The sequence below is a fragment of the Colias philodice genome, chromosome 24 (genome assembly GCF_061535455.1).
Source record: "Colias philodice isolate Cphi_HAF_F1 chromosome 24, ilColPhil1 Martin Lab GWU primary, whole genome shotgun sequence".
NCBI lineage: Eukaryota > Metazoa > Arthropoda > Insecta > Lepidoptera > Pieridae > Colias > Colias philodice.
In genome coordinates, this window is record NC_143109.1 from 1256053 (window position 1) to 1278390 (window position 22338).

The following is a 22338-nucleotide window of genomic DNA, read 5'->3' on the forward strand; positions in this document are numbered from 1 at the left end:
ATATATATTTTTTTTTAATAAATTGTACTGATTTACACCATGTATTTTCAGTGTTTTATTTCAAGTGAACACCCATAAAATTTTGTCACCAGCCGCCTCTGTTGGTAACTATTTAATTAGAATTAAGATTCGTAAATCGTGATACCTAGGTAAATTTTATAACGACGTATTCTTCTCTACGTCTTTACGTAAAACTTCGCAATAAACGTGTTTTAACTGGTTATAGATTCATAGTTTTTTTTTTAAATACAAGAGCATGTTGTAGTTTTTAACCGACATTAAAAAACAAGCAATCGTTTGTACGTTTTATATTCCTCACATTATCCACACCATTATCAGATCATCAAAGAATGTTCACCAGTTTTTGCGTTAAAGAGAAACAAACACACATAAATAGTGCTCTGATTTTTTTATCAACAGTAATAGCCAATCAATCATCATCAGTTGTTGAATAGGTATAATCATATACGCCTGTATTCATTAGCGGAAATAAACAATGTTTGCAAAACATACAAAATGCAATTATTCATGCTAATGCAGTTTTATTTGCATAGATATGTAAAACTTTTTAATCAACAATTTTAGATTTTCATTTAGGTTGGTACATATTAGGAAAGCTGTGTTTGTATGTTGTTCACAAAACGGCTGTGCTGAAATGTATCTTTATACAACTTTGGGTTGGTTTATATAATAAACTAGCGGTCCGCCCCGGCTTCACCCGTGGTACATAATTACGTTTTCTCTACATAAGAACCATCCTCGTAAAGGAATATAATAAAAAAAGAATTATCGAAATCGGTTCAGCCGTTCTCGAGTTATGCGCTTACCAACACATTTTGCGATTCATTTTTATATATAAGATTATAGATTACGATAGCCTCTACCTAGTAGGAAATAAAATTTTGGAATTAATATATAATCCATATTGACACAGCTAACACGAAGTTATTTAAATACTAAAAAACATGGAGTAATTTATCACTACGGTCCAAATTTCTGTTGCAATCAATTCAATCATCTTTTAAATTCGTGTAAGTATTGTGCTTTAACAACAGTATTCATGTAAACAACTAACTACTGATCCCGAATTCGCTCATATCGGCCCAGTATGAAAAATATAGAGCGCTCGATGTAAATCCATACTAATATTATAAATGCGAAAGTAACTCTGTCTGTCTGTCTGTTACTCAATCACGCCTAAACTACTGAACCAATTTGCATGAAATTTGGTATGGAGATATTTTGATACCCGAGAAAGGACATAGGCTACCTTTTATTGCGAAATATGTACCACGGGCAAAGCCGGGGCGTACCTCTAGTGTAAATATAAAGCTTTTAAGCTTTCTTATGATAAAATAATTTTTAAAATCACTCAAGTACCTAGTTTATGAGTAAATCGTAACAAACAAACAAATCAGTCCTTTTATCATATTAATTAACATTATGAAATGCTTAAAATGTATGTCCGATAGAATCAGTAGGTATAGAAATGTCGGTAGGAAAGAGGGAGTGCGCTCGCGCATGACTGTCCTCGTTTACTTGTTCATAATTATGCTTTACAGGTGATTTTATGTGATTATATTAAGTATTTATTTATATCTTTATATATAAAAATGAATCGCAAAATGTGTTGATAAGCGCATAACTCGAGAACGGCTGAACCGATTTCGATAATTCTTTTTTTATTATATTCCTTGAAGTACGAGGATGGTTCTTATGTAGAGAAAACGTAAATATGTACCACGGGCGAAGCCGGGGCGGACCGCTAGTATGTAATATACGGTGATGTTCTACAGGTCGAAAACTAGCCCCTAAAAAGTAACCTGTCATCTTTATCTATACTTATAAATATTATAATGCTAAAGAGTTTGTTTGAAGGCGCTTATCTCGAGAACTACTGGTCCGATTTGAAAAATTCTTTCGGTGTTAGATAGTCCATTACAATTCGAATCGGACCAGTAGTTCCTGAGATTAGCGCATTCAAATAAACAAACAAATAAACTCTTCAGCTTTTTAATATTAGGTAGTATAGATGTTAATTAAAAAATCTGTTATTTTTACCAGTCAATTGAAACATTTTCTGGCACATAATAATTTTAACACTTACTTAGTTCTTACAATATAGTTTTCAACGTAAATCAACCGATTAATTATATTCATTGAACAACAATAAATATAAATAGGTAAGGCAATGGCGTAAAGATAATGTTTAATTTAAAGTAAATTTGTTTTTGTAAAGTAGGAAGTTTTTAAACATTTTGGATAGTAAGTACTAAGTAGGTATGAAGTTATGAGCCTAATTATAAATTCACGCATAAGTTACTTTAAAAGTTATCAAGAAAAAGGAATGCCTCATCTTTCTATTTCTTTCCTAAGTAATATAATTATCAATCATTTAAATAAATTCATACAATTAACATAGTTAAATATTATTTAGGTACCTACAACTGTAATAGGTATCCTCCTAATAAGTTATTACTTATACGTTAAAGGTAATTTCACTAATGTTACTTATTCCGAATCCATATAATATGTATGAGGTACATATGTATTTCATAATTAAGATAACTTAAAGCACAAAAAAAGACTTACACGAACAAATAAACTGAAAAAGGGAATTTCACAGAACAAAAGTACTATAAAAAGGGAATTTCATAAAAGAAAAGCAAGTAATTACAAAAGGCTCGAGTGCTGCCACCTGGCGGATGACGTTTAGTTTTCCCGCTTCCCTCCACTTCCGGTGCGCCATCTTGTCCGCCATTTTAGTTAATTACCTAAGGGTGCTTTGAGATATTTTGAACAGCCTCTCTGATGGCTTTTCCTTATATTTTTGTAAATTTTTAACAGGGTTCCTCCGTAAATCTACTGAAATTTAAGTGAAATTTACATTTATCTTGATTAAAATTTTACTTAAAGTGGAAAAAATTGATTGTTCGTTAGTTTGTTTGTAATTGACAAAATACGTCGCTTCTGCAATTATTTTAATAAGAAGAAAGCTACATTTCTGCTGAATAACTATATAAGCTTTTCAATTGGATTCGAAAATAGAGAAACTTGCAGAAATATAAATTAACTTTCCATTTATTTGCACAATGGATGAAAGAAACAAAACATACATCGTGATGAAATATGGCATCTACTACCTAAGCATGGCCAGATAGGCCTTTAGATTTATAGTTCTTGCATCACTATATAATCCTACTATCTAATACCTATTATAAATGCGAAAGTTTGTGAGGATGTATGTGTGTGTGTGTTTGTTACTCTTTCACGCAAATATTACTGAACCGATTACAATGAAATTTAGCATACTTAAAGAAGATAACTTGGATTAACACATAGGATAGGTTTTATCCCGGAAATCCCACGGGAACAGGAACTATGCGGGTTTTCCTTTGAAAACGCGGGCGAAGCCGCGGGCGGAAATCTAGTATAGTACCTATAAAACAAAGTCTGTATGCTTAAATCTTTAAAATGACGATACACATTTTTATTAATTTTTTAAATAGATGATACAGTGGTATTTAAGAAAGGTTTCACTTTCAAGTATATAATTTGTTAGGTTTACAAAGCGGGCGAAAACGCGCGGTAAGCTAGTTAATAATATACTTAGATTATTATTTCTACGAGCGATTGCCTGTTGTACATACCTACTTAAAAAATTTGTTTGGTTTTGTTTGACCTGTTTTAAAAAGAAAGAAAATACTATGAAATCCATCTGGAATCTGAATTTAAACAGCAAGACTGTAGGTAGATTTAGCGATAGCACAGAATATAGTTGGGTCGGCTAAGATCGGACGTATTTGCCGAAAATTTTATACGTACTGTATTTTTTATTTTATTTCTCATGATTCGATGTCGTTTTTCTGTTGCGGTCAACTGTAAATTGATGACAAAAAAATATTGTTTAACCCCTAATTTTTTGGTTTGCGTAGATGCTATCTATCTAAGCAAATTAAGAGCCTAAAAAGTAGACTTTTTTCGACTTACCATAGTGAAGAAAATAACAGTTCGGCCGAAGATCGGACTATGTAGTATCTTCACTTCTATGCGTTTAATAATAAAGTTCACATTAGGAAACCATCTGGACTTACGTCCATACATTGAGCATCAATGATTGGGTCAGGAAATTCCTCAAAAAATTGGACAAAGAAGTTTGCCTGGCCGGCCGCAAAGTGAAGAGAGGGGCAGAACAAAATGGCGGATCTAGTAGTGTTGGCAGCAGTAGAGAATATTGCCTAGTTTGCAAGTTATTCCATGCATCCGATCTTATGTCACATCCGATCTTAGGCGACCCAACTTATATATACATAATAGTAGCTAAACGCTACAGAACGGACACTCTCCGCCTCCCGCCAAAATTAAACACTTACCTCACCCCGCACGATCAGTCTAAAAATGGTCCATATTTTTCTACAGGGACGATACGCAACGAAGATTGACAACATTAATCAAATTGACTTAAAGTAATTTTATTACTTTGAATTTGTGATTATCGTTTTTCGTAGAAAATGGTTAGATATTGTGCTGTTTACGGATGTATTTCATCAGAAAAACGCGAATTTTTTTTTACGCTAGTCAAAAATGTGCCAACCATAAAGCGTTAACACACACATTTGCAGTCTCTACAGTGTGACTGTCAAAACGATAATTTTGTATGGTGTGTCCGGGGTGTGAAGATAGTTTAATATGTTTGCTACGATTTAAATAACGCTTCGCGAGATACCCGCACGAGAAGAAAGTGTTACAATCTATGTCAAATTTTATCCATGATAACCCGATAAAAAACCTACGACCTATTTTTATGAATTTTTGTGTGTATGTTATATCTATATCAGATAGGTTTGAAAATCGGCCAACATCTATTATATTTTCAAACCCCTCAATGTTTGCAGTAGGTACACTATCCCTAATTTTATTCTAAACATACACAGATACACACCTAGATTCAACGTAAACTATATCCTTCTAAATAGGTACACATACACACCTAGATCCATCTATTTTTGTTATATTCCTACCACATTCGTAAACATAGTTACTTTCACGTAGATTTTCTTCTGCGCAAACTACCTATAGGTATATTTTCTTTAAACTATATGAAATCTGAGCATCTACAAATGCATTTTCTTCTACGTAAACTATCCGTATAAACATATACATCTAGATTCCTAAACATCCTCTATCTTACGGTTATGACGCCGGGCGGGGCGGGCACGAGGCGTGACCATCGACCCGTCACGCGTTGCGCCGGTCGATACCCGGGTAGGATATCGGGAACTCTGTTTACAAATACAGTTTCAGGCTTGATGAAGGTTTTCGTATTGATAAAGGTTCTAGATGTGGGAATTTGTAAAGTATGGCCTTTAGTCTTAGGTTGAATATGATTTTGATAGCCTATCTACAGTCTATTGCTGTTGTCTTGCGTTGTTCGTCTTGTCCCATTTTATTTGATTGGAAATTATCAAAATGTTACGTTTTATGTTTCTCAACTTTAATAAAGAATTTTTAAGCGTTTTATCGACGTCTACGAATAGATATTATGAAATATTTGTAGCGTTTCTTGTAGCGCAATTTGGGAAATGAATGTAGTTTCCTAGATATTTTTGGCTCATAATATCTGCACGGTACATAGAGCCTTTAGCGTTGCGTCGGTTGTCAAGTCTTGTTTGATACGATAGGTACTGAAAATTTTGTGTTGTTTTTATCTTATATTCTTAGGAATTATGTATTCTTAGACAAGTACCTAGGTATTATATGTTTAATCAAACGTAGGTACACTTGATGCGTCGGTCATATGCCTACTTGAAGAAAAATCTAGTCATTGTTCATTATCCTGTTAATAAGTAACTATTTATTTATTACCATATCGTTTATATAAAAACAAAATAATAACAACTACAACAACAATACTAACAATAACAAGGATATAAAACCTCATGACTTTAAACTATCTACATGCAATATTAATCATCAAAATCTTTCAGGCCACGGCGGCGTCAACCAGCTCGGCGGTGTCTTCGTGAACGGCAGACCTTTACCAGACGTGGTCCGGCAGAGGATAGTAGAATTGGCGCACAGTGGCGTCAGACCTTGTGACATCAGCAGACAGCTGAGGGTCTCCCATGGCTGTGTGTCGAAGATTCTGTCTAGGTAAGCCTTTTAGATTCTGTAGAGCATAAGTAAGTAGGTGGAAAGTAAGACGATTTTGTTTGACTTTGCTTTCAAGAAATGTAGGGTGAAAAGAAATGCCTTGTAACATCAGCAGACAGCTTTAATACGTATAATATGACTGTTTCCAAAAAATAAAGAAATCATATAATATGACTGTTTCCCAAAAATAAAGAAATACCCGCTGTAGTGTATCTATGAAATAGATATATACATTGTCTCACGTACACCAGTGGTGGGGAAAGCTTATAGCTGTCATTAGGCAGTCGACGGCCGATGCCGGACTGGAATGGACGTGTTCCCGCACTATGAGTGTAGTGGTGAGCCAGTGCAATTCTACATATATACGTACTGTAAGCACAGTACAAGTGGCGACGAGGTAAAAGGTCAGTGTTACAATATTATAAAGAGTACGCGTGCAATAAAAAGTTTTAAGAAATTTAATAAAAAAGGGAGAGGGTATGTAGTAACATACCAGAATTCATTTTGAAATGTTAAAGACAGAATAACCGTTACGTCCGTTCGTTCATATTAAATACAAATGCAATTTCAATCTTATCCAAAATCCTTCACAAGTTAAAATAGAACGACAAAATAAAAATAAAATCTTTCGAATTTTAATCTAGTAATTAGAATACGCAGTTATTTTGGTTTGAATAATTTATTGAATATAATATAATATAATATAATTTATTGAATTTAAGTAATTTATTTTCAAGACATCCTGTGAGCATAATATAATGTAATCAGGAGAGGTTAAACTTCTTGTTATTTTGAGTTAAATATATGGTCACACACTCACATTGAGGAAACCTAGTTTAGAGGCTTCTGTGATAATAGATATTTAATGAACAGTACCGTGTTTAGGTTGTTGGTAAATAATTACTCACTCACTATTTAATTTCGCTTATTTGTTCCACTCAGAAGGAGAAAAAATAAGTATAAACTTACTATGTACACACTGAATTCATAATACACTTATTAGAAATTAAACAATAAATGCTGATAAAAACAAATAGACAAGGAATAAGAACGAACGATTTTAAATTTAATCAGAATTAAACTGTATTGAAACATTTTAGAACTACCCGCACATTAATGAATATTTTAGCCGCAGAACGCATACAACGCTTATACTGCGACTCGTTAAATGCGAATATAAATATGAAATAAAATATTTGAAATACTTGTTTGAGTAATATATACATAATATTATAAAAATGCATACACTAAAATACTGTGTGTTAGCCACACCTAGTTTTATTATATTATTCAAGTGGCAAACTATTTAAGTGTCTTAACGTTTTCACGACTGCTACTTATCTGTAACTAATTTCGTTAAATTAGAAATTAGAAATAAATATTTAAAATGTCGTTAGACTATACTTAAATAGATTGGGTAAATTAATATATATCCATGTTTGTTTAATGCATAAAAAGCCACAATATAAATACAAGTGGTAACCTGTAGTAACCTGTAGGTACCAAGATGTGACAAAGTATTATGGACTCGCAACCGCCATGGTTATAATTTTATATTATTATGACATTACATGTAAATTGGGCGGCTAAGCGTGGGACGACCTCCCACAAGATGGACAGACGACCTGGTTCGAGTGGCTGGGAGTCACTGGATGCAGGCCGTCCAGCAGTGGACGTTCCATGGCTGAAACGACGACGACGAGTAAACTCGTTTGAATTTCATATTCTATTTGAAATGAAAATAGATGGACTTCCATTAAATTGGAGGTATTGACTTCCATTAAATTGGAAGTATGGACTTCCATTAAATTGGTAGTATGGACTTCCTTTAAATAGGAGGTAGGGACTTCCTTTGAATAGGAGGTATTGATTCCCTATATATAGGAGGTATGAAAGAAAGAAAGAAAGATGACTTCCTTTAAATAGGAGGTAGGGACTTCCTTTGAATAGGAGGTATTGATTCCCTATATATAGGAGGTATAGATTCCCTATAAATAGGAGGTGTTGATTCCCTATAAATAGGAGGTATGGACTTCCTTTAAATAGGAGGTAGTGACTTCCCTTAAATAGGAGGTATTGATTCCCTTTAAATAGAAGGTCTGGACTTCCTTTAAATAGGAGGTATCGATTTCCTTTTAAAAGGAGGTATGGATTTCCTTTGAATAGGAGAAATTGACATTCCTTAAATGGGAAGTGTGCCATCGGGACGAGGCTACTTTACATTCGAACGTTTTCAATGGGAAAATGTATCCAACAGTAATTCTACGTGTCACTCTTTGGTTGGTGCCAAGGTAAGGTGTCGACTGTCGAGGTCGACAAGTGCCAGCAGGCCGGCAACTTCACTTTGCGCAGCATGGATGGCGCTGCCGCTCTCACCACCGCTTCGAACGCCATGTCATCGCGTCGTGCACCGCAGGAGTCGAGCTTCGAGCGTCATGCATCGAGTATCATTCGTTGATACGCAACACGATATCTTAGGTACCGTGACATCACATCTGGGTCCGCGACACCATGCCTGGTGTCCGCTACCACGTCGAGCAACGTGTCAACACATCCAGCCGGTGCTCATCGGACTCCAGGGTGACGTATAACTGGGTGACTGGTACCAAACTAATCTGTATTGCAATCATTCACATAAAACGGTCAGTAGATAATATAATTTCACATTGAGTGTGCAATTAGAAAATAAAGTAAGTTTTCAAACTGTAGTAACTTCACAATGATGCGATGGTAATACTGAACAGATTTTGTTGTAGGTTGTAACGTACAAAACCAGTGTGTAGTTAAATCTTATTACATTAAATTTAACCCAACGTTTTACGTAGTTATATAATTATTATCTCGTGTGATATTACTAGTATTTCACGTAGTTTGGAACCTACTGATGATCTACATCAATAATTCATGATACATATTTCAAAAAAATAAATCCTGTGGCGTAAGCACGTCTTTCATATTAATTGCACGAAAAAAAGGAGGAATCAATACTCAAATTATGACCAGATATCAGAATAAACTATATTAGCAACGTGTAAAGTTTATACTGCAAAAATAGTTTAAATTCTAGAAGTATTACAATCTACCTTCATAAATACCAGACAGTTTTAAACAACTACCTATAAATATATTGCAGACAGGGTTGATAAATTACTTACTCACTTACTTACTTATTAATTATTGACATCATATTGGACATGCATTTGCAATAATAATATTATAAGAGTAATTTCGTTATGTATCGAAATAACACTAGTGACATACCTACCTAATATTGTTTAATGTAATTTAAAATATAAATAATTTCTCGTTCAACTACGAGTGGAAGGATTAAGAATCTTATAACTTGTATATAGGTAATATCTTTGTAATTACATTCCGCAAATAATGATGATAATATGAATTTAAATATACCTTAACGGCTTTGTAGTTAGCAAGTTTAACACTAGCAACGAAAGTCATTGAATTGAACGTAAACGATAAACATTCATTTATCCATATATTATAATGAAAAACCATTTGCGAATTATTTTGAATTGATTTCTTGACTACCCACGTTAGTACGTACTAGTCGACAGATCTTACCCTTGACAAATCGAAATGACATGCTATGAAAAGACAGCTTTATAACTACTTGAATAAAGATGAAAAGTAATGCGTTAAGTACATAGCTGCATCAAGAGATTTAATAAGTTTTTCGTAACTTTTGATTAAGGCGTGATTTCCATTTGACTTTAATGCATATCTACCTAATGAAATAACGTGATGTACAGTGCCTAATTGACTATGAAAAAGAGGCAGGTTTAATTTAATCGAATAGAAGGTAAATCGAAACACTTAATACTCGCATATTTTAATACTTTCTTATTTACGCAGTTCATAATAAAATGTAACAGATAATTACGTGTTTAGATAAGCAGCTGACATAACGTAAATCTTATGGTTAGAATACGTATCCTGAATTGGTTTTTGAAGGTTGTTCATTTATTGTATTGTTTAAGGTAATTTAGAATTCAAACAAAAGGTACTTAGATCTCAAGAATGTTTGGGTCTGTTGAAGATTAAGATATTTAGATTGTTTACACAAAAAATACAAAAATAGCACGGTTATTGGCGTATACATAATACATAATAATATTATCGTCAGATAAAGTCAATTGTTTTAAAGGAGAAACTGAACACGTTTTTAGTAGGTAATTGTGTAGCTTTAGAACTCAGAACGCAAATCCTAAACATTAAGACATTTGCAGTTTGAGTAATAATCAATATAAACATGTAGCATTGAATTTGGTGGTGTAAGTACACTCATCAGTACGGAATCTTGGCCACTTACAAATTTGCTGATATTAAAAAAAAAAAAAAAAAATAAGAATAAGAATAAAGTTAATAAGTTTGAAGATATGCAGATACTTTAAACTTATGTTAGGTAGTAAAAACATGAAGTTCAATAATAAGTTTTGTACTATTTTTTGAGCAAGCCAAAATTTCTAAATTTAGATAACAATGTCATATTTTCTATAATTGTCTAAAGGAGATTGCCCAAGTGACTATGGCACTTGGTATCGCAATCAAACTTGTTGTGTCAAGATGAAATATACTTAGCTCAATTTGAAGTTTGATGTTGGTACTTTTAGAAACGATTAAAGTTTTCTTTAAAAAAATTATTTATCGAGTTTAAACTAACGATGAACGTTAAGTTTTACATTTATTACATAGGTAATATTTTGATTTACAAGACAAATGTGAAAAGTGAATCGTAATCATATCGTAATAAACATTATTTCAAAAGAACGTCAAACAATGCGTCGAACACATTCATTCAACATTCATTTCAAACAGATACTATGACATATGACGCAGGATGCTTGCTAGAGAGACTATTGTTACTGCCTTTAAGACGCTTAATCTTAAAAATACTTGTGATCTTTGGGGAATGTCCGTAAATTTAGTTAATAATATAATAGAAAATATTGCGAAAAATTTAGCTTCCATATTTAATAAGTGTTGTGACTATGGTACATTTCCTAATTTACTAAAGCTTAGTAAAGTTATACCTTTATTTAAGAGGGGCGATCAAGAAGACTGTAACAATTATAGACCTATCTCTATTTTACCAACATTAAGTAAGGTATTCGAGAAGTTAATATTAAACCAATTGAGTAGTCATTTTGCATCTAATAATTTACTGCACACCAAACAGTTTGGTTTCACAAAGGGGCGCTCAACCACAGATGCTGGAGTTGCACTTCTAACACATATATATAAGGCATGGGAAAACTCAAAAAATGCTCTAGGGATATTTTGTGACCTCTCCAAGGCATTTGACTGCGTTGAACATTGTACTTTGTTACGTAAACTTAATCACTATGGAATTAAAGGAAAAGCCCAGAACCTCATAGCGTCATACCTGCATGATAGGATACAGACTGTAGTTGTTAATGGAGAACGTTCTAGCGGTGCGTCAATTAACATTGGTGTTCCACAGGGGTCAATTTTAGGTCCCTTCTTGTTCTTGGTATATATCAATGATCTTCCCTATTATTTGCAGGATAGGTGTGAAATAGTTCTGTTTGCAGATGATACCTCATTAATTTTTAATGTGGATAGGCATGACCCAAATGTTGACGAAGTGAACAGTGCTCTTTTACACATATCTGAATGGTTTACTGCCAATAATTTATTATTAAATGCCAAAAAAACCACTTGTGTTGAATTTTTACTTCCTAATGTAAAAAAGTTGAACAGAGATATTACCTTGAACGGGGAGGTATTGCATCCTACTGAGTCTACTGTATTTCTAGGGTTAACATTGGACGAGAAACTACAGTGGGGAGCCCATGTCAACACCGCTGCAGGTAAGCTCAGTTCTGCTGCATATGCAGTCCGAAAAATAAGGCATCTCACCGATGAGGATACGGCTAGATTGGTTTATTTCAGCTACTTTCATAGCATTATGTCCTATGGAATTCTACTGTGGGGCAGGGCTGCAGATATAGAAACTATATTTATCTTACAGAAAAGAGCCATTCGCTCTATATATAATTTACGTGCTCGGGACTCACTAAGAGATCATTTTAAGAATACTGGTATCCTTACTGTACCATCACAGTATATATTTAATAATATTTTGCATGTACACAAAAGCTCTGACTTACACACAAGAGTAGGAGATAGACACGATTATGGCACAAGGAACAAGAATAGAATTGAAATGCCATTTTTCCGATTAGCTAAAGTTAAAAATTCATTTATGGGTCAAGGTATACGCTTATACAATAGAATTCCTCACAATATTAAAGAGTTTAGTAGTTCTAAATTTAAAACTTACATAAAAAATGTACTAGTTCAGAGAGCGTACTACAGTATTCAGGAATATATGGACGATAAAGACCCATGGAGGGTTGTCGCGTAAACACCACAGGACAGTTCTTTGGCATATTATGTAGTTAGGTAGATATAAGTTACATATTATGTAAATTTATTGACATTATTTAAAAGAGCAACTATGGAGTTTCTTGCCGATTCTTCTCCATAGATACTGCTTTCCGAATCGGTGGTAAATGTTAAAAATACTATGTAATGACGATTCGAAAGTGCTACTAAATAGTAGTCTAATTGAATAAATAAATGTTTGAGTTGAGTTTGAGTTTGATATTATATGTGTCAAAACAAAAACTTTTACTTTTATTTCTATTTATTCGGTATTATTTAGACTTAATATTGATACATATGATCATTGTAAATGCAAATAGGAATTAACAATATCGCGAATACGTGGCACAACTAAAATTTTGCCGATGCCACCCGTGGTCATTCTCCTTTGTTGAATTACTGTCGAATACTACAAAATGTCTAATCATTTTGAAGGACAGACGCTGTTTATAAAATGTTGGATAATGTTATACACTTCTATACAATATTCGTTTGAAAATAGAAAAAAAAATTTTTGAAAAGGAAGGGCAGGGGTGGAAGCTAGTACGGAATGAGTTTATCAAGTATCAAACGAGTAGGTTTGATAAGTATGTTTTGATTTTAAGAGTTCTTCATTAACTTAGGTTTCAAAGTTCTATTGGGAATTATTGATTAATAACTTGATAACTGTATAATTCTATAATTTTTCATTATGTGATTATTTGGAGCGAAAATTAATTAATTTTGAAAAAGGAAGGGATGTAGTGTATCTATGAAATAGATATACAGGGTGTAATCGTTAAGTGTGCACAAGCGATTATTCCGTAACTATTGCAGATATCAAAAAACTTTAAACTGATATCGAAAGTACTTAACCTAATGAGTAAAATGGCCATAATAAATTTTTAAAAATAAAACGAGAAATAACCAAAAATGTTACATTAAACGCTCCCATACAATTTATTTCCCATAAATTTTGTATTCATAGTAGATTTTCGAAGTGACGTCCTTATTGTGCAATACAATGAGGAGGTCTATTTACAGTTTCTAAATGATCTTCCCTCCAAATTTGCGAAGTAATTAAAGCAGAAAACCAAAAAAAACAAAAAAAAAGCTAAAATCTTTCATATTAAATGTATAGGTTGATCCAAAAGTAATGATAATTGGGTATTTCCTGTGCACATAAAAATATAAAATAAATGTTTTATGCTTGCTCATGTAATCACTAAGTTATCACAAAAAAATTATATCTACAGGCCACGTTTCCAAGTATTAACATTAATTTTAATGTGAACAGTGCGAGCCAGAATGTTTCCCGACGAAAAGAAGAAACAACGATTCGACATTTAGAGGGTGAATTTCTAAATTTTTTATGAGATCAGGATAATTTTTTGTCACGATTTGTGACCATGGGCGTTACCTGGGTTCACCATGTTTATGCTGAAACCAAGAAACAATCAATGGCCTGGATGCGAGCTTCCAAAGTGACGGTGAAGATTTTCAAAGTGAAAATTAGTGGGATAGATTAAAGCCGTAGTTTTTTGGGACGCTGAAGAAATGTGGAATATTTTAAGAAGGTAGCCACTACTACACAGGGCTCTTACTACACAGACCAAATTAAAAGATTGCGGGTAGGTTAGTAAGAAAAACAGACATGGCAAACTTCGGTATTGAATGTTGGTTCACCAAGACAACGCACCAGATCACAAAGCGTCAGTTGCGATGGCTGCCAATCAAAAATCGGCATTGAAAATGCTTGAACACCCACCCTGTTTGTAAGATCTAGCTCCTAGTTAATTCTATCTCTTACCTCGGCACAAGAAACACCGTCGATACAAGAAATTTTAAGACGACAGCGAAGTGATGGCCGATTTTGAGGGGTTTTTGTAGATGAAGTCAAAGTTTTTTTTTTTTCTAAGTTAAGGAAAAAAAATATCGAAGTATATTATCTAGTTAGAAGACTATCTAGAGAAATACATAATTATTTTAACTGTAATGACCTTGTTTAATATTGATTATCATTACTTTTGGATCAACCCATGTACATGGGATATTCATATCTCATACTAAATGTATGGGAGGGTTTAAAGTTAATTTTTTAGATATTTCTCGTATTATTTTTAAAAATTTATTATGGCCATTTTACTCATTAGGTTAAGTACTTTCGATATCAGTTTAAAGTTTTTTGATATCTGTAATAGTTACGGAATAATCGCCTGTGCACACTTAACGATTACACCCTGTATACATTGTCTCACGTACACCAGTGGTGGGGAAAGCTTATAGCTGTCATTAGGCAGTCGACGGCCGATGCCGGACTGGAATGGACGTGTTCCCGCACTATGAGTGTAGTGGTGAGCCAGTGCAATTCTACATATATACGTACTGTAAGCACAGTACACCCGCAAAAGCATAAAGCACGAAAAGAAGAGAGGAGAACATTAAGTGGTAAGGGACACCTCGACAATTTAGGCCAGGAATTAAGAATAGGGCAGAATGATAACAATTAACAACGTAGTTTACATCTACTTAGGTACATCATACGGCACACATTCACATGATATTATTCGAAAATGCCATTTGTAAATCACTTTTCTTAAACATAGTTATAACCTTTAAAACGTACATAGTACTACATAGCGGGATTTTAAGAAGGAATAGCTGAAAAGCAATAGGAAAGATCTGGAAAATTTCCACATAATGATTCATACAATAAATCACGTCGTTCCGCCGCGCGAGCTGCGCGCGCGCAGTTTGTCCATCCGTTAGACATTACACTTATGTCATACACTATTGTTCTTTTGTTTTGTGTGTGTGTCATTTTAGAATAACAGTGTATATATTTCGAGATGTGTTTTACAAATTTTGGAGGAATATAATTAGAGTTAGATGTCAACGTAGTTTTATTTATAAGTAGGTAACTAGCTTTCCACCCGCGGCTTCGCCCGCGCAGTCTAAGAAAAACCCGCATAGTTCCCGTTCCCGTGGGATTTCCGGGATAAAACTTATCCTATGTCCCGGGGTGAAAAGTAGCCTATGTCCTTTCTCGGGTATCAAAATATCTCTATACCAAATTTCATGCAAATTGGTTCAGTAGTTAAGGCGTGATTGAGTAACAGACAGACAGACAGAGTTACTTTCGCATTTATAATATTAGTATGGATTATTCTAAACAGTAATAAGAAGATTAAGAATAATACTGTACTTGTACATATTTTCACCGACACATCTTTTACTATCAACTGTGTGATTAACGTACTGTATAATATGTTGATGGATGTTGATTTAATTATTTATTATGATTTTTTTATTCATGTTTATAACACACATAATAAGTTAGCAACACATATTCAGAGACCTCTATAGATGCCTTTAGGTGGCGGGTTTGCTTCTACCAAACGATGCATATTAAACTCACTCACTTTAATATGACCAACCTTTAATTGTCCACTCTAATATATAAAGCACAATCATTTTTAACATGAGCCAGTCTACATAATGAATATGCATATGGACTGGTTTGGACCACATTATAATAATTGGTGAACCGGTGCATTCGGTATGTGGCTTGCAAAATTGAGATATACATCACGGACAGGTATTGAATGGGAAAGACTATATTATAGCATTAAATTGAGTTTTATATTGACAAATATAGTCTTAAAAAAATAGATAAATAAACTGAGAAAGGATAGAGAATCTAATAATCGAGAGCGATTGCGTGAGCATCTATAACTTTAACACACAGGAATGTATATCCAAGGAACGAAATGATTATATTAATAGCTAGAATTAGGAACCTCTTAAAAACCTTTAAACCAATTATAAGACTAATAATTTGTACCTAAAAATATCCACAAATTTGACTCTTCACAAACTGAAATTTTCAAATAGGTACAATAATTTAATCACATTAAAAACGGCATTATTCAATTCATTCATTCATTGTAGTCGTGTTATAATCCCAACAGCCCAGCGATATGACCACTCGGACGCTATTGTCCGATTTAAATTGAAACCGACCTGCTAGTGATGTGCTAATGTTATTTGAATTTAATTTGCGAATTTGTTTTGTCTGCTTTACTCTTCAATTTTAATTTATAATATTTTATGTTAATATAAAAGCAGAATGTTTTCTTGTGCATGCAGCATGCTTGACTTTTTAGACTGACTGTAAGATAGTATAATGAATAAATCCGCTTTCATCAGATATATTTTTATAGAACTAACTTATTTAATCGATCGAATAGATGATATATTTAATAGATTTTTGTACATCATAAAATCTATGAAAATACAATGCTTTTCAAGTGCTCAGCATCTTAGTAATTTTAGACGTTTTAGACACATAGTTCACTTAATAGGTACCTAGATAATAAAATGAATGAATAAGATAAAGCAAGTACCTCCGTACCTAAGTGCGTCTAAGAAGTTGATAAACACGCAAAAATAATACTAAAGTAAATAAAAATTAGAACAATATCCGTATAACCCGGATATTTACTCGGATGTTAGCACATCACTAGTCCCGCGGGATCGCCGCTGAATAGAAACAGTCATTGTTTTTCAATTTATTTGCCCTCCGAGTTTTGAATTTTACTCTGAATGCAGGCTATTTCTGTATTCTTATAGCTTTTGCTGGTTGTATGAAAACCCCGATCGTTTAGTGATTAGTATTTTACTCTTTACAATCATTTAGCTATAGGTTCGATTCTCATTAGTGGAAAAGTATGATGTGATGAACATTGTGTTTTCTATATACATTTTTTCTAACTAATGTTTTAATGTTTAAACATATTTTAAAAATACTATTTTTTAAACAACTAGCTGTTAGTGAAACTGGTGTAAAATATTTCTTTATCTAATAAAAGTTTTTATTTTCTTGGGATATGGTTTTCATGCAAAGCATCCACATGTGCTTAATTAAAGTTGAATAAACAAACCAACAGTCATGTATACGTACCTATATAACCCCAAAAACATAGGTCAACCATTTTTTACAGTAGTGTAACCATAAATTAGTAATCCCCTATTGAAATGCAAAATAGGTGTTGTTGCAACAATTCTATCCTTTTTTGTCGAAATACATTTCAAAATCATTTTAAATACACTAGAAGTTAGTAAAACGTAGCAACACATATATTTCTTAATCCGATAATAATCTAGATGGAACAAAAGAATACCATATAAATTCTAGATAAGCTGAAATCTAGACCAGGCGTGCGTTACTGTACTTATTCTTAATTCTAATTATTTCTTAAAATCATTACACAAAAACAGCCCGTACACAATATGGGTATATACTACAATCCCATCACACGAAATTTATGCTTATTCCGTTGTAATAAAGTATGAATTGCTTTAAAAAATAAAATAGCACCAATATTTCTTTGCCAAGTGTACATTGGCGAGCTTTGAGCGGAGAGTTTTGAACCTTATCGCGTTGTGAAAGAGTTGATATTCGTACAGCTAGTGATAGCGGAAGTGTGGCAATGGTCACGCTTTCTGCCTGCCGACGTACAGACAGAAAAAAAGTCAATAATTATTATATACGGACACAGGACTGGGCTACTTTCTGATTTCGGTTTAAATATTAACCAGGAAAATTTTTTTCGTTGATATGACGTTGATGTGTGGTTATTTTCCTTTGTCAATAAGTGTGCTATTATATGAATTGTTTTACATAATAAATAATACGGTATTTGCTAATTCCAAGGTACATTTCATTAACAGCACATAATATTAACATTAGTTTTGATATTATTCGGCTAAGTAACATTTTTTTAAAGTACAAGTACGATAATAGAATTTAGATTTTTATAGTTACCTACCTATACAAATATTCAGTCACTAGGTACCTACTTCTATAAAATCTCTGTATTATATTATAAATCTATTATAATTCATGATTTCCTCATAATAACAACATAATATAGTTAAAGTATGAATCAATAAGCCCATGTGTGTTGAACATATTGTCAGTCTAGATAACATAGGGCTAAGCTTAACAGGATTACAAGCTTTGGTCCAGGTTATCCTACTTAATAAATTATTAATATGTAATATTAACTTTAATAAGCGGAGGTTTATATCTAAACAACTACATTTTTTTATAGGATTTTAGCCATAGAAAGCTTGTTTCCCGACAGGCGGAAAAATAGACGTTAATTACGTCTATGTGTTTGTTGCTTTTCAATACACACTACAGAAATGGTTGAAACTTTTTATAGGTAGATTATGACATGGAGGCGACTTTTTATCCAGATAAAAACTACGCAAACGAAGCCGCATGTCGAACGATGACAAATATATTATATGCATTATTATACTAACAACGTTTTGCAATAATATTATATCCGTTAAAAAGGCGATAAATATTTTCAATATTTATTATTTATTCAAAAGTTTGTAAAATCTAGTAGGCCATGATACAGCATTAAATAGCAACACAAAGTGATGTTATTGTAATGTAAAAGAGCATATTCTAAAACACATCACAACGGGTACAGCCCTTGTCCCGTGGGACAGAAAACATGGACACCCTTGTTGTTGCGTGGGACTGTTGTGGTGAAAAGTGCTTATTTTTTGGAATTAATATATTTTCTAATAAGTATCTTCCAATTTGACTTCGTCTAATAAGTAAGTGTGTAAAATATATATTTTATGTTCTAACGGTAACAAACAAAACGGTATTGTTTTCATTGTTTTGTTTCATATTGTATTACTTTTTTCTGGATTAAGCAATTTAAAACATGTAAGATGTTTCGAAATGTACCTACGTGAAATGAGAAAACAGTTACTGTTATTTTCAAACTTTCCCATTTTTTTATTAATGTTTTCCCAGTTATGTCTTTTACTCTTCAAGCTCACGAAACAGTAAATTTTAATTAAAAATTACCTTGAAATTTGATATTCTTTAATCACAATTATTTTTCCAAAATTGTATTCTATATTATGTACTACAACTGTACCAAAAAAATACTGTGTTAAATGAACATTCTCTACCCGACTGTACATAGTCACTTAGGGTGTGATCACACTCGTAATTGGCTTATCAAGATACGAACCCCTGTCACAAAATTACTTAGCGGTGCTATCCGATTAGATTTATCTCTTTATTATGGTCTAGCCACTTGTGAGGTAAATTTATTTATTTTGTCTTAATGTCGACACGATTGGTATAATTTTAACTTGCAAATGTTTAAGTCTGAATCAGTGTTCTTATAAATTCTAAGATTTAGTATAGTATAATAATATCTAATAGGAATTTAAAAGGTTTTTTGTGTGCTTTTAACTTTCAATTGATATTTCGTACTGGATTTTAACAACAAGTTGTCTGTGCACTTTAGTATAATAATATTAACTTAGGTATTTGACCTATCAACTGTAAAAATAGGTACAAACCGAACAATGATATTTTCATAAATATTAATTTCTGTACAAACCAATAGAAAAACTATTGAACAGATTTTGAATATTTATTCTCAAGCAGGAAGCCTTTATAGACTTTAGTCCCAAGTTTTATATTTGTATTACTGTTAATTATATTATATTATCTTTGTCAAGTGTTTATGCTATCTTCGCAAATCAACGAACAAACCCGTTTCTAACACTTGTACTAAAATAAATTAAACAAACAAACAGCGCGAAAAATCACACCATACTGTCCCATCACGGGACAATCAATAGATTCCCAAATCAGCTATAAACAAGGTCCCCATACCGGGGGTCGGCCCACGCCCCTCTCTGGGGACATGGCATTATAGCAAAATTTAATTTCAACTGCTCAATAAAATAATGGACATTATGACAATTCGATTATGGCAACACTGTAAAGTGCATTTGGTATTTTAGTATTGTATGGTAGGATTATAAATTGTAATATCAATCGATTTATGTATGAAATAATCAATTTTAAAACGAATTAAAGCTAAAGAATTGAATACGTGGAATATGAAGAAATGAAAATGCAAGACTTAAAAAAAGTAACCTGTGCCTGTCATAAACATTTTTTTTATCTAAAGTCAGGATAATATAATACCTATCTAATTTTATTACATATCTGTAAGAAAAGTATGGAATGGTAATTATCTTTAATTTATTTTTGTACAGGGACTAATTAATACATTTATTTTCCTACTTTAAATCTTATTCCAAATTGTTTAGCATTTGTTAAAATGTTTGAAGTGAAACTTTGTTAGGAAATCTTATAATTAGTAAGGCGTATCCACGCCAAGTTTAATATTTTAATGACTCTTGATACACGATAGAGAGAAAGGTAAAAAACAAGTATGATTATTAATAAATAAATGCGATACTTAGATCGATGCATTTACTTAGATTTCGAATTTTCCACGATTCCCTTTACCTGTGGTCATTATGGTTTGTTAACAAATTATGATAACCCTTCTTTCGCAGTCGGGTAAAAACTTGATTTTACCATATCTTTATGAAATGCTAACGGTTTCTTACCACTTTTTTTAACTAGCGCTATTTCCAGGTACTACGAAACGGGTAGCTTCAAAGCCGGCGTGATAGGGGGTTCGAAGCCGAAGGTAGCGACCCCACCCGTGGTGGACGCTATCGCCGCATACAAGAGAGAGAACCCGACGATGTTCGCCTGGGAGATCCGGGATAGACTGCTGAGCGAGGGGATCTGTAGCCAGGATAATGTGCCCTCTGTGTCCAGTATTAATAGGTATGTTTGTTTGTAATATACAAAGTCGATTTTGAGTTTGATTGTAACAAAATAAATTATTTTATCTGTGTGGTAGAGATACGAAAACTTATAGTACCTACCAAAATATATAAATAAATTTTTAAAGTTATTCTGCTGTAGGTTTGTCCCAATAAATAATTGCAATGTTCTTTTAAAATTCGACAAAATTTATCAATATAATGGAAAAATACATAAGGTATATCTGAAAGAATTGCTTTGTACCTAACAATTAAAAAGTATTAATAAAACATGGATCATATTATTTTATATCATTTACTATTCGATGCATCGATATTAAGTATTTTCAATAAAATATATTTAAAACTAAGCCAGTACAAATGAATCAATGTAGCGGTCCCAAGGCCCCACGGTTAATGTCCATCAAGTTTTATTGTGCCTTAATGGACTGCTCTCGATTTGGGGTGAAATTGAGATGTAACAATATACTTACTGTAAGCTCATTGCTTTATTTATACTTACTTTTGTTGTTTTTTTTATTTATTGTTGGTAATTTTTAATCGTCAGCGTTTAATAAAATCGTTACAAAAACCAAATTATTTCGTAGCCATATTTGCACACCTTGCTTCTCTTGATATAATATTTTGTAATGTGAAACACATGTAGGTAATTAGGTGTCGCTGAAAATCAGCTCTGCAATGAAGGCCTATGCTTTTCATGCTGAGCGGCAATCTTAAATAGCATTTAGGTTGTTAGATTAAGTAGATTGTAAGTACATAAATAATTGTTAATTTAAAAAGTTTATTATTTTTATTTTTTTTATATAGTTGTTTCAATGTCTAATAAAAATTGTTCATTTATTTTACTAATATTTTTAAAAATAAATCCCTAATATTTATAAATAATTTGGAAAATCCAAAAGTGCACGCCTCATAATTTTTTTTTAATAAATATTTATTAATTATTATTTTTGTTTATTTAATAACAATTAAACCACATCGAATCAGACCCTGAAAAATGAAAGGGTTCTATTCCTGAGCATACTCAAGCGTAAGAGAAAAAAAAAGACTCGATTAGTAAAGTATTTCGGTCGCTATCGT

The 22338-nt window shown here is 32.7% G+C and overlaps 1 protein-coding gene across 4 annotated transcripts in view; it reads left to right on the top strand.

Moving 5' to 3' along the window:
* Positions 1 to 22338, top strand: part of sv (paired box protein shaven) — a 92792-nt gene that overhangs the window by 48429 nt on the left and 22025 nt on the right. For all 4 annotated transcript variants that reach the window (XM_089710274.1, XM_089710276.1, XM_089710277.1 and 1 more), the window contains exons 4-5: positions 5988 to 6153; positions 21062 to 21259. In XM_089710274.1, coding sequence (XP_089566400.1) covers positions 5988 to 6153; positions 21062 to 21259 — 364 coding nt within the window. The remainder of the gene's footprint in view (positions 1 to 5987; positions 6154 to 21061; positions 21260 to 22338) is intronic.